Here is a 14,525-nt window from a genome sequence, read left to right as displayed (position 1 = left end):
TGAACTTACACACCTTCCAAAATGGTATAAAATTTATTAATTAGTTATTGAGCATTGAGCTGCTGCACATGTGTACAATATTATTAGCTCAGTTAATCAAGAAGATAGTGGTCCTTTGTCTTTGGGTTAAAAACTAAATAATAACAGAAGATGCAAATGCTGTATAACTACCCATTATTAGTTGAGCTGTCAAAATTATTGTAAAACATGTCTTTTTAATTGACAAAACAATTGATAATGCCATTTTGTAAGCAAGCAACAATACAGTAAATAAGCCTTTGTGGCCAATATCTTAGAGGCATTGCCAATTAACTGGATCTCATAATTTTTGAAAAATATATTTTTACTGATTTCAGAGAAGAAGGGAGAGGGAGAGAGAGGGAGAAACATCAATGATGAGAGAAAATCACTGATTGGCTGCCTCCTGCACGCCCCATACTGGGAATCCAGCCCTTCACCCAGGCATATGTCCTGGCCAGGAATTGAACCATGACCTCCTGTTTCATAGGTCAATGCTCAACCCCTGAGCCACACCAGCAGGGCTGGCTCTCATAATTGTGAATGAAAAAACATGGTGATAGTAGACAAATAGTAATTGTTTTAATTATGCGCACAATTATGCAGCTAAACAATTTTCACTGATGTTCACAATTCTGGTACCTTATTTGAATCAAAATTTACATAGTTTAAATTTCTTTTATTAAGCTTCTTTCTTGATAGCAGTGTTCCTCTTTCTCGTTATCTTTGAAATATCTCATCAGTGATTTGGAAGATAGTTTAGTTCTTTTAAACCTTGTTTACAGCCTCATGCTCATCATGATCAGAGAACTTAAAGAAAGGTTAAAATATATTTCTTGGTGAAAGTGATTTAGTTTTAGTTTTTAGTTTTCATAGGGGCTGTACTTCAATTTAGATTTTATTATATACAGTAGGTTTAATAAGCTTCTCTTTTTACAGTACTGAATACATAGACTTTTTTAAATGTTCAAAGTGATACACTGAAAAAAATAGTTTGGTCTGTTCACTTTATTGCCACTTACCACTAGTATGTCATTTTGATAAGGGCAAGTCTATCATTATACTGTTGTATTATTTTTCAGACTATAGAATAATATCTTCTATAAGTTCTGAGATCTTAGCACCAAGGATGTAAGCTATAAAATTTTTATGTTGGTCTTTCTAGTGTTCCTGCTTGGCATCATTGACTAGATAGAGAGAAAAATGCAAATAATAGATTAGGAGACAGTTTCCTGGTTCCTTTTACACCAGAGGTTATTGTTGTTGGTTGGAGTATCCAAAAAATCCTGTGTAGTGCTTTCATTTTGTGATTTTTAAGAGATGTGTCAGAGAACTGCAATATCTTATTTTTTTATGATTTCCCTTCTGTCTGTTAATCAGGAATCCTTGGGTGGCTTGGCTTTGGCATGTAATATGCTCCCATAATACCACTGCTGCTATTGATAGACAGTCATCCTTTTAAGGCAGCTTTACTTAAATTGGGTCTCAGTTTTAGGACATGATTTGACCAATGAAGCATTAAAATCATGTGTTAAGTCATGACAAGGTGTCACTTTACTATCGCTTCCTGTCATTCATTTAGCCTTTAACTCACTCAACACATACGTTTATAGTTCCCTCAATATGCCAGACACAGTGTTTTGTACTATGCATATAGTGAAGAACTAAACAAAGCAGACAGATGGAGCACATGAATGTACTTAGGTTTATAATGTTAAAAGAACATTTACAATGCTGTGTTCCTTTGGTTAAACTCAAAATGTGAATAGTGTTTTCATAGCTATTCATTTAACACAGATCTCATTTTGTGACTTGGGAGGTTGTTCTGAATTCTGTACATGTACAAAGCTGTGGGATAAATTGGATTTTGGTTCTCTATCTTTACATAACATGTCACCTTCTTTTTCCAATGTGTTTTCTATATGATCATTGTATACTTTCTCTCTGTTGACGTCTGTAAGTATATTTTAAATTATTCTCTTATCCATTACTTTATTTACAGATTTACCGAATACTGACTGTTTACTAGATATTGTGCTAGGAATTGAGGATCCCATGTGAAAGAGGGCAATTGACTTCTCTCTGCTCTTATAAAGTACTTTCTGAGGGAGGAGAGAGATACTAAGTACAGTTTGATGGAAATAATTACAGAACATGATAAGCACTAAGAGGAAATACATTGCTTTAACCTTTTGCACTCGGATGTCGAGTGTGACTCGACACGGTTAGCATCGGTAGCAGGAATCGAGAAAAAAGCAAGCGAGTGCAAAGGGTTAAGATAAAGGTGGGAAAAGGAGGGTAGACAGGGAGGCCTTTCTGAGGGAATGACATTCACTGACACCCAAATGATAACAAGATTCAGACATACAAACACTGGGGTAAATGCAAAGGTCTGTGAAGAGTTTGGTAAATCATGGAAACTGAGAGGAGGCTAGTGTAATTGGGGGTTGGGAAAGAGAAGCAAGCAGCATGTGGTGATGTAGAAAAGTAGGCCAGGACTCCCAGGACCCCTGACTCTCTTAAAGAGCTTATATTTTATTTTAAACTAGAGGCCCAGGTGCACAAAATTCATGCACAGGGAGGGAGGGGTGTGTCCCTCAGCCCAGCCTGCACCCTCTCCAATCTGGGACCCCTCCCGGGATCGGGCCTAAATGGGCAGTCGGACATCCCTCTCACAATCCAGGACTGCTGGCTCCCAACTGCTCGCCTACCTGCCTTTCTGATTGCCCCTAACCGCTTCTGCCTGCCAGCCTGATCACCCCCTAACCACTCCCCTGCCAGCCTGATTGATGCCTAACTGCTTCCCTACCAGCCTGATTGCCCCTAACTGCCCTCCCCAGCAGGCCTTGTCACCCCTAACTGCCCTCCCCTGCAGGCCTGGTCACCCCCAACTGCCCTCCCCTGCAGACCCGGTCGCCCCCAACTTCCCTCCTCTGCCAGCCTGGTCACCCCTAACTGCCCTCCCCTGCAGGCTTGATCGCCCACAACTGCCCTCCCTTGCAGGCCTGGTCCCTCCCAACTACCCTCCCCTGCTGGCCATCTTGTGGTGGCCATCTTGTGTCCACATGGGGGCAGCCATCTTTGACCACATGGGGGCAGCCATCTTGTGTGTTGGAGTGATGGTCAATTTGCATATTACTCTTTTATTAGCTAGGATGCAATAGGAAGCTTTTAAAGGCTTCAGGCAGGATGTGATGTGGTCCTTTATGGTTTAAAAAGCTCATTCTTGCCTTCGCCAGTGTGGCTCAGTTGATTGAGCATCAAACTGTGCACTGCAAGGTTACAGGTTCTATTTCCAGTCAGGGCACATGCCCAGGTTGCAGGTTTGGTCCCTGCTTGGGGTGCATACGGTAGGCAACTGATCAATGTTTCTCTCTCACATTGATGTTTCTCTCCCTCTCTCTTCCTCTCTCAAAATAAATAAAACATTTAAAAATAAAAAATAAAATAAAAGCTCACTCTGTCTGCTGTATGCAAAATGGATTGGATGTGGGCATGAGGACAGGCAGAGACATCTGTTATGACTGGAAGGGATTACTGTTATCACCTAGGCTTAACATCTAGAGCATTGCAAACCTAAAGACCTCTGCAGATTTTCACAGTGAAATATCTAGTTTTGTCTTTTCTGCAGTCAGTTAAAGTTCTTCATGATAGAATGTTGGACTATTATACCTTATTTGCTTGTATTCACATTTTTGAGCCTTTTATAAACCAGGTCTTATCACATTGCCCTTGGCAGTTTTCTTCTCTTTCAAACCTATTTTCTTTAGTTGTCAATATCAGAATTGTATCTCACCAGGGTTCCTCATAGGTCCTGGATATATTCTTGCCCTAGTTCTACATTACATCTTCTTTTTGAAACCATAGTATAAGGATTGACTACATACTTGATCAACTTTCATCTATCACTTGTCCTAAGTTATTTAGTAATTCATTTAGCAAATAAGTCTTTCAAAGGTAGGTACATGACTTCTCTTTCCATATGTATATACTATGATATTCTACACTCATATCCATTTTATTTTAATCAAGTAGACAAATTACCTTCATAATTTTAATTCTAGCTTCTTAAATATTGGTTTTTACTTTTCATCTTGGTTCCACTTGCAAAGTTCATTAATCATCATCTTGGCCATTCATGGATATATCCTTAGAGAATGCCATCATCAGATCCCGATGCTTAACATGGATATATAACAAATAACCTGTCTGCACACTTACATAACTAATAGTTATTATAATCTATGCACGCATTGTTCAGTACAGTAGCCACCAGCCATGCATGATCATATAACTTAAATAAAATTAATTTTAAAAAATTTAAAATTTGGTTCCTCATTCACATATACTAACCACATTTCAAGTGATTAAGTGCCATATGTGATCACTGGCAACAGTATTGAACAAGGCACATATATAACATTTCTATTATTTAAATTTCTATTGGACAGTGCTGGTCTACACTTTACTGTTTTCTGTTACATGGAATGATGTTTAAAACCCTGCAAATAAAGACCTTTTTCTTTAACCATACCGAATTGCCATTCTATCCTAAACTGTATGAACTTTTATAATCTGAAAACATTCTGGAAATGAAATGATAGAACTTGCTTACTCAATTGTTTCTATATGGTCCAAGTATATTTGCTAAAGTCATTATGTCAAGTGTTTGGAAAGGTATTTGTTTCAGTCAATAAAAAGAGTTTGGGTTGCAGGTTCCATGTCTCTGTCCACAGGAGCCAGGAAATAACTTTATATTACACTCATTAGATAAGTTCTGTGGAAAATTGCTTTGGTTATTGCTCCATAGTAAATGCTATAAAATATTTATTCTGGGATTTACTCACATCCAGAGAATGTTGGCAATACCAGCATTGTTGGCACTCCTTTAATTGGAACAAAGTGGGACTATAATAACCAAAGAGAGACTCAGAAATATATCCTTATCTACATCCTTGAGTGTCTTGATTAGTCTTAGGAAAGAGAAAAACATTTGTACTAGAACAAACATTTTTGACATAGATTATTGTTGAGTTTCTTGTCATCTTGAGTTTCAAAGAAATAAGTGTGGTTTTTCTCTTTATAAATATAGTATATAAAGGCGATGTGTACAACGAAGAAAAGTAGGAAAGCGAGATTGATGCCATTAGATTTTTCATCATTATACTCCTATCTGATATGTGAATTTAACTAACACAGATACATCTGTTTCAAGTATAGGACTTTATAATGTAATTTCTTTCTTTTAATTTAATTTTATTTTTTAAAGTATTACAAATAGTAGTACATATGTCTCCTTTTTCCCCCCATTGACCTTCCCCCTATAATGTAATTTCTTAATTAATGCTAAATGTTCTTCATAAATTTTTATATAGTACTATTACATACTTAAGATACATTTGAGTATGAAATAAGACATAGATTTCTCATACCAAGACTATTTGTTTCTTCCTTACTTATTTTTTATGCTGTGTTCATTTTCAAATTATTTTACTCACAATTTCTTGTGGGTTTTTTTTTCTATTTGAATTTTTGGTATAGTTATTATTGAGCAAATTGTATCATTTCAGTCATTTCTAGTATTACAGTTGTGGGGGGTATCAACAGAAGATTGTTTTTCCACAAGTTTAAGAGACTATAAAGTCAAATTGATATAAAACAGATCATTTACATATCAAAGGAAGTAAAAAAAACACATGTAGTTGTTAAAATTTTGTTTTGTTTAGTTATGGCATAAAACATTTGTCCATCAGCCAAAAGTTTCCACCTGAGAAAGCCCAAATAGTACCGATAGTGTATGTTTTATCTTGAATGCACCTTATCTTTATTCATAAACTGAGTTTTTGTACTGTTGAGACTTTTAACTGATTTTCATAAATAATAATCTCATCTCTTCCAATAATTAATTGATCTCATAGAAATTAGCCCCTTATAATCATTGCATGACAAATGAAGTTATTTATCTGATTATAAATAACCAGATAAATTACCCTCTAGCAGGCTAAGATTAGTCTGCCGAAACCGGTTTGGCTCAATGGATAGAGCGTCGGTCTGCGGACTGAAGGTTCGATTCCGGTCAAGGGCATGTACATTGGCTGCGGGCACATCCCTGGTAGGGGGTGTGCAGGAGGCAATGATTCTCTCTCATCGATGTTTTAGCTCTCTATCCCTCTCCCTTCCTCTCTGTAAAAAATCAATAAAACATATTTAAAAATTATTTAAAAAAAAATAAAAATAAAAAAAATAAAACATTAAGTTATGATCTTAGCTCTCCTGTGAGGAAATGAATACTTCCTGTTGAATGAAGGAAAAAATGACAAAGTATTTAATTCAGTGAAATTTAAATCCCATTAACTTAATACAAATAATGGAAAGAAAATGAAAATGAAATTGTGTGTATTTTGATGTTGGTCATGGTGGAATTAGAGGTGGGTTTGGGAAGAACACGTAAAGATGGTGGGAAAAAAATCTACTGTGTCTTGATTTTTCCATTCCAGGTGGCTGTTTCTTTGGCTGTGTTGTGGCTACTTAAAGGGTGAGTATTTCATGTCCTATTGTGGATTGTATTTTGTTACTATTGATTATTTGGGTCTTATTAAGTATTGTAATATCCACTGTGCTTCATTTCCCTACAATATCACAGAAGTAAAAAATGGAATTACTTTGTTTAAAATTGTGAGCACGTGCAGATCCTGCAGCTTTTCACCAATTTCTAAAGAATTCAGTTGTGTTCAGTTTCCATGAAACACAAGGAAAATATTTAAAACATATATTAGAATTTTCTCTGAGTACTTAATAAGAATTCATTTTATCTATTTCAATGGTGAAAAAGTTTAATTTACTTTCTTGCAATAGTAAATTCTTGAGATTAACGTCATAAGCTCTGCTAATGAAATATTTGTGTTTCTTTAGACTCAACTTCTGTTTCCTTTGCATATAGTATTGTAAATTCAATGGGAAGGTTTTGTTGCTGAGTAACAAGTTCCCTTTTCTTTACAGAACACCTCCTCCAGACAAAGGGAATAGCACTGCAAGTACAAATAACGGCTATGCAGTGATCATCACCAGCACCAGCACATTTTATGTTTTTTACATTTACGTGGGAGTAGCCGACACTTTGCTTGCTCTGGGATTCTTCCGAGGTTTACCACTAGTGCATTCTCTAATCACAGTGTCGAAAATTTTACACCACAAAATGTTACATTCTGTTCTTCATGCGCCTATGTCCACCCTCAACACGTTGAAAGCAGGTACTTGACTGGGTTTACAAACTGAAGCTGCTGATCCATCGCCAAAAGGGCCTGTGATGTAGTTGGTTTTCTAGCCGTAGTGTTGGCTTTGCACAGAGGCATCTGAACTTTGTTGAGCTTCCTTATGACAGGCATGTACATTTCTCAGATACTGTAGACTGTCAGATATTGTTGCTCTTCACATTTCTGTATCAGTTAATTGCAGTAGCTCAGTTTGTTGAAAAGCGATGCTGATGGCATTGCAATAGCAACAGCAGACCTTTCTGGGTCAGTTGTTCTCCATTCAGCTGTTTGGCCTAACCCCCTCATGGCATCTTGCTGCCAATGTTCAGTATTGTTGAAAAGAGTAGAAGATTTGAAGCAATCAAGGAAAACATAGAATTCTTTTACAGATAAAGTTTTTGGTGGAGTAAAATAATCTAGTTTCCTGTAGCTGTTCAAAGTTCATCATACAAATTGGTTTCAGGTGTTTTTTTTCCCTCCTTTTTTGGGGGGGATGGGGGGTGGGTAAGGTTGGTGGTGGTTGAAATCCCAAATGTCTTTTTTTTTTTATGGAACACTTCACGAATTTGCGTGTCATCCTTGCAGAGGGGCCATGCTAATCTTCTCTGTATCGTTCCAATTTAGTATATGTGCTGCCCAAGCAAGCACCACAAATGTATTTTTAAAGTATTTTTTATACCATCAGAGAGGTTGGTAAAAGGTTAGAAGTTATGAGTAAGCCTGAGAATTTAATGTGTAATATGTGACTATAATTGCTAACACCTCATTGTACAATTGAAATTTGCTAAGAGAGTGAAGCTTAAATGTTCTCACCAAAATGAATGAATGAATGAATGAATGAATAAATAAATAAATAAATAAATAATAAATAAATAAAGGTATTGAACAAAAACAAAAAAAAAAAAAGCGAGAGGAGGAACCAAGATGGCGCCATAGGTTAAACACCTAACCTGCAGCCGGGCACAACAATTTCAAAAATACAACTAGAGGTCAGAACGGACATCGTCCAGAACCACAGGAAAGTTGGTGGACTGAAATGCCCACAGCTGGGGGGAAGGAGAAGGCCACGGGGACAGTCGGGGAAGCCGTAAAAGCCTAAGGTATGGAGAAACTGGCAGAGACATGAGCACGCGCGCCTGCGGGGAGGATGGAACCGGAGAGGAAGGGGCGGCTTATGACCTGGCCGGCGTTCACTGGCAGGAAGGAGATAAAGGCTCCGGAGTGCGCTGAGCGCTGGCTCCGATTGCACTGAACCCCATTCCGGGCGAAACCCTGGGAAACTCACTCACTTTCGCAACCCCGCCGCCCCTGCAGGCCGCCCGGCCCGGGACGCTGGGGACGCCGCCGCAGCGGCGGCGCCCGGAGCCCGGCAGCCTCCCAGCACCCGTCCCCGCCGCACAGCCCCCGCGCGCCTGGTGCCGCGGGCCGCGCGCCCCGCACACCGGACGGAGGCCCGGGCGACCTCTTCCGTGCACCTCCCGGCGGCGCTAGACTTCAGTAGAGTTGACTGAATTCAAGGGATTAAGAAGTACAAATTGGGGGGACGCCGCGGCGGCGACGCCCGGAACGCGGCGATGGCGGCGCCTGGAGCTCGGCGGCCGCCCAGCGCCCGTCCCCGCCGCACGGCCCTCGCGCGCCTGGTTCCGCGGGACGCGCGCACCGCGCACCGGACGGAGGCCCGGGCGCCCTTTCCGTGCACCTCCCGGCGGCGCTAGACTTCAGTAGAGTTGACTGAAATGAAGGGATTAAGAAGTACAAATTGGGAAGTTTGAAAAAGATGGCGGCGGAGGTTAAAGGCTGTTCTGTTGCCTCGCACCCAGCGAAATTGGAGGGGATGAGGTGTGGAGGCGCGTGGGTCTGGCTGGTGGCGGGGGAAAGGGGCTTTTGTTCCAAACCTAGGGGAGATTAGCTCTCCATCACCCTGAAATCCATCTTCTGGCGAACCGCGGGAGACCCAGATGCCTGCGGGGAGAGGCGGGACTCTTGCGGAGGTGCGCCCAGCAATCAGTGTTTGCTGCGCTGGAGTGCGGAACGAGGGGACTTAGATACGTGGAAGGCAGAAGGACCAGACTCACAGCCATCGCGGCTCGCCGCACCATGGCCTGTTGGCGCCCTGAGACCCCGCCCCGCCCTGGGACCCGCCCCGCACGTTTTGAAGACCTGCCCAGCAAGTCTTGCAGGCACACCTGCGCCCCAAGCAACGGCCTATGTATGTGGGTGACCTGCTCTCTGGCAGCGGACCAGATGAACTGCTGTTCTAGTCGGACTGCTCCAGGGCCACTCAGGAGGAAGAAACTACAGTTTTTGCTGTAATCCTTGCTGAGTGCCTAAGGCAGTAGCTGATCTACACCCCATTGGAGACCCAGAAACGAGGGCATCTAGTGGTCTGTGGGAGATGACACCAGATTTCAACCACGTGCATAAGGGACACATTCAACAGGAATATTCAGTGAGCGCCAAAGCTTTGCTGCACCAAGACCCGGCCCATAAACGTGTCTCCTGCACAGCAACTCTTCCTTTATAGACAAAGAGAGCCCCCCCAGTGACACCAACAACAATCAAGACTTAACTATACAAAGGAGGACCAAGATGGAGGCATAGGGCGGAAGCCTGATTGTTGCCTACCACAACAACTTTGAGACTACGACAAGAGAGCAGAGAAGACACCATCCAAGACCACCATAGGGCTGGCTGAGTAGATGCTCTACAACTAGAATAAAAGAGGTGTATGTGGGATGATGCTGATGCCGGTGACCCAAAGACCACACTTTAAGAACTACGGCTCAGGCGACACAAAAGAACTATGGCTCAGGCGATACAACAGCGGCCTGGAACGTGCTCGGCGCAGTTCCCCCGGCGGTCTCCGGCTGAGGGGACGGCTCCACTGGCAGCCAAGCACGGACAGACGAGCCCCTATGAGACATGGGGTGGGAGACTCCGCGCTTGCTGACCTCCGAGTCCGTCAAGAATCTCAACGCCCCGGAAGCGGCCAGGTGCGCATGCTCGGCGACCGGCCACCGATGCAGACCCAAGGGCCGACGCAGCGACGCCAGACCGGCCCACCGCCATGCACCGGGCGCACCGGAGCTTCGCCGAGCCGCCGCCCAACGAGTTCTGCAGCAGCCATACTGGAGCTCTGGAAGGATGGCCAGGGGAATTGCTGAGGGGGGATTGACCAGCAGGAATTGGGATCGGGAAGACGGGGCCCCGCTGAGACCCGGGTGCGGGCGGGGTTGCGCGCCTCTGGGCTAGGGTGTGGTCACACGCCTCTGGGTATAAGTGAGGCCTCACGTCCCTGGGTCTAGGTGAGGCCACATGCCCCTGGGTCCAGGTGAGGCCGGACTCCGGGTCCGGGTGAGGCCATGTGCCCCTGGACCCGGATGACGCTGGATCCCGTGCCCGGGCGAGGCCAAGCGCCCCTGGGTCTGGGAGAGCCCACACACCCCTGGGTCCAGGCGAGACCATGTGTCCCTGGATCCGGGTGAGACCTCATGCACCTAGGCCTGGGTGAGGTCACGTGCCCCGGGGTCTGAGAGGCCAAGTGTCCCTGGGTCCGGGTGAGACCATGTGTCCCTGGATCCGGGTGAGGCCGCGTGCACCTAGGCCTGGGTGAGCCCAAGTGGCCCTGGGTCTGGGAGAGGCCAAGCGTCCCTGGGTCCGGGTGCGACCATGCGTCCCTGGAGCCGGATGAGGACTCGTGCACCTAGGCCCGGGTGAGCCCAAGTGGCCCTGGGTCTGGGAGAGGCCAAGCGTCCCTGGGTCCGGGTGAGACCATGTGTCCCAGGATCCGGGTGAGGCCTCGTGCACCTAGGCCCGGGTGAGCCCAAGTGGCCCTGGGTCTGGGAGAGGCCAAGCGTCCTTGGGTCCGGGTGAGACCATGTGTCCCTGGATCCGGGTGAGGCCTTGTGCACCTAGGCCCGGGTGAGCCCAAGTGGCCCTGGGTCTGGGAGAGGCCAAGCGTCCCTGGGTCCGGGTGAGACCATGTGTCCCTGGATCCGGGTGAGGCCTCGTGCACCTAGGCCCGGGTGAGCCCAAGTGGCCCTGGGTCTGGGAGAGGCCAAGCGTCCCTGGGTCCGGGTGAGCCATGTGTCCCTGGATCCGGGTGAGGCCTCGTGCACCTAGGCCCGGGTGAGCCCGAGTGGCCCTGGGTCTGGGAGAGGCCAAGCATCCCTGGGTCCGGGAGAGACCATGTGTCCCTGGATCCGGGTGAGGCCTTGTGCACCTAAGCCCGGGTGACGCCGTGCCCCTGGGTTCGGCCGAGACCAAACCAGAGGGAGTCGGACCTCCATTACCACCATTTGTCCACCATCCAGAGCTGAGGGGTCAGTGCTGACATGTACACATAAGGAACTACTGGACATTGAAATTGGGTCTCAAAAGAACTGTTGGTCCAGGGGGAAGCTCGCTACAGATTGATTCATTTGCCTGTCAGCATAACTATTATTGCTCGTCTCACATTCAGTTCTTATTAGTATATATCTAGTGACATATGATCTCGCTCATCTAGGGGAAATGATGAACAACATAGACTGAGGAACAAGAACAGAACCAGAAGCAAGGAGGCATCGATCGGACTATCGGGCCTCAGAGGGAGGATAGGGGAGGATGGGGGGAGGGTGGGGGGAGGGGGAGAGTTCAACCAAAGGACCTGTATTCATGCATATAAGCCTATCCAACGGTTAAGTTCAACAGGGGATTGGGGCATGCGTGGGGAGAGGGGTGGGATGGGAATGGGGGGATGAGGACAAATATGTGACACCTTAATCAATAAAGAAATATAAAGTAAAAAAATAAAAAATAAAAAATAAAATAAAAACTTAAAGTTGTAATCTAAAAAAAAAAAAAGCGAGAGAGAGAACTCATATGAGGACATGGGCAACAGTGTGTGATTGTGGAAGGGGAGGAGGTGGAGGTGGAAAGGGGCATAGAAGACATAAATGGTAATGGGAAAAATAAAATAAATGTTTAAAAATGTGGATATGAGAGGTGATGGGTGTGTTAACTCAATGGGAGGAATCCTTTTACATGTATCAGATCATCATGTTGCACACTTTAAATACCTTACAATTTTATTTGTCAATTATACCTTAATAAAAATAAAATCACAAAAAGTAAGAGCAGTGAAATAAAGACCAAAGATTAAAAACAAAAGAAAAACGAAGGGCAATAAGGAACGTTGAATGTAATCAATTCCATTAATTCTCCTTCAGTCCAATTGCCATTTAGAGTTTAATAAGGAATTCCCAGGTTTTATCCTTACAGCAGTCTGCTGAGTACTTACACTGTGTGGCACTAAGCCAGGGGCTGGTGGGAAAAGATGAATGAGGCACAGTTCCTGCCCTGGAAGAACTCGCAGACAAAGGGAGAGGAGGTAGACACAGAAGCATTTGATTATAAAGGAGAGAAGAACTTATAGGATTGAGGATTTTAGAGTGATTTATATCTACAAATCTCAAGATAAGAAATATCAATCTATTTTTTTCTGGTTAACAAAATTTCAGTGTTAGTTTGCAGGAAGATCTTTATTCTGAAGTCCTTGTGGCTCACTAACACCTTGCCTCATTTGGATATACTCATCACCACCATATGTTTTATTTATATATTTATGTTTAATTCTTTATTGTTTGAAGTATTACATATAGTATTACATATATCTCCTTTTTCCCCATTGACCTCTCCCCAGCTACCCCCACCCCCAGCGCACGCCCTCACCCCTAGTGTCTTTGTCTATTGGTTATGCTTATATTCATGCATACAAGTCCTTTGGTTGATCTCTTACCCTCCATCTACCCCCCACCCCCACCTTCCCTCTGAAGTTTGATGGTTTGTTCGATGCTTCTATGTCTCTGGCTCTATTTTTGTTCATCAGTTTATGTTGTTCATTAAATTCCACAAATGAGTGAGATCGTGCCTTATTTTGCTTAGCATAATGATCTCCATGTCTATCCATGCTGTTGCAAATGGTAAGGGTTCTTTCTTTTTTATACCAGCGTAGTATTCCATTGTGTAGATGTAGTTTTTTAATTCCATTGTGTAGTTTTTTAATCCACTCATCTGCAGATGGGCACTTAGGCTGTTTCCAAATCTTAGCTATTATAAATTGTGCTGCTATGAACATAGGGGTACATATATCCTTTCTGAGTGGTGTTACTGTTTTCTTGGGATATATTCCTAGAAGTTGGATTACTGGGTCAAATGGGAGTTCCATTTTTAATTTTTTGAAGAAACTCCATACCAGTCTGCATTTCCACTAGCAATGCACAAAGGTTCCTTTTTCTCCACATCCTCGCCAGCACTTGTCATTTGTTGATTTGTTGATGACAGCCATTCTGACAGGTCTGAGATGGTACCTCATTATCATTTTGATTTGCATCTCTTGGATGATTGGTCACTTTGAGCATGTTTTCATATGTCTTTTGGCTTTCTGTATGTCCACTTTCCAAAAGTATCTATTTAGGTCCTTTGCCCATTTTTTGATTGGATTGTTTAACTTCCTTTTGTTAAGATATATGAGTTCCCTATAAATTTTGGAGATTAGGCCCTTATCAGATATAACATTGGCAAATATGTTTTCTCATGTAGTGGGCTTTCTTGTTGCTTTGTTGATGGTTTCTTTTGCTGTGCAGAGCTGTTTATTTTGATATAGTCCAATTTGTTTATTTTCTCCTTAGGTTCCATTGCCCTAGGAGCTATATCAGTAAAGATATTGCTATGACATATGTCTGATATTTTGCTGCCTATGGATTCTTCTAAGATTTTTATGGTTTCCCATATTATGTTTAAGTCCTTTATCCATTTTGAGTCTATTTTTGTCCATGGTGTAAGTTGGTGGTCTAGTTTCATTTTTTTTTTCTTTTTGCATGTATCTGTCCAATTTTCCCAACACCATTTACTGAAGAGACTGTCTTGACTCCATTGTATGTTCATGCCTCCTTTGTTAAATATTTATTGAGCATAATGGCTTGGGTCAATTTCTGGGTTCTCTGTTTTGTTCCATTGGTCTACATGTCTGTTCTTGTGCCAGTACCAGGCAGTTTTGAGAACTGTGACTTGGTAATATAGCTTGATATCTGGTATTGTGATCCCTCCTACTTTGTTCTTCTTTCTCAAGATTGCTGTGGCAATTCGGGGTCTTTTTTTATTCCATATGAATTTTTGGAGAGTTTGTTCTAGGTCTGTGAAATATGCTGTTGGTATTTTAATGGGGATTGCATTAAATCTATATTGCTTTGGGTAGTATGGATATTTTAATGG

General features: G+C 43.1%; 1 protein-coding gene and 1 non-coding gene across 2 annotated transcripts in view; one reads left to right on the top strand and one right to left on the bottom strand.

The window, feature by feature from the left end:
- The window catches only part of CFTR (CF transmembrane conductance regulator), a 194,069-nt gene that overhangs the window by 111,329 nt on the left and 68,215 nt on the right, over positions 1–14,525 (top strand). Inside the window, exons 16-17 of the mRNA XM_054726453.1 lie at positions 6,516–6,553; positions 7,018–7,268. Coding sequence (XP_054582428.1) covers positions 6,516–6,553; positions 7,018–7,268 — 289 coding nt within the window. The remainder of the gene's footprint in view (positions 1–6,515; positions 6,554–7,017; positions 7,269–14,525) is intronic.
- Positions 7,814–7,919, bottom strand: LOC114226750 (U6 spliceosomal RNA). Its single transcript, XR_003612842.2, has one exon. It is a non-coding gene; the product is annotated as a U6 spliceosomal RNA (small nuclear RNA).

Source organism: Eptesicus fuscus, chromosome 14, assembly GCF_027574615.1.
Source record: "Eptesicus fuscus isolate TK198812 chromosome 14, DD_ASM_mEF_20220401, whole genome shotgun sequence".
Lineage (NCBI taxonomy): Eukaryota > Metazoa > Chordata > Mammalia > Chiroptera > Vespertilionidae > Eptesicus > Eptesicus fuscus.
Note: the sequence above shows the minus strand (reverse complement) of the source record. Positions and strands in the feature narration are given on the sequence as shown.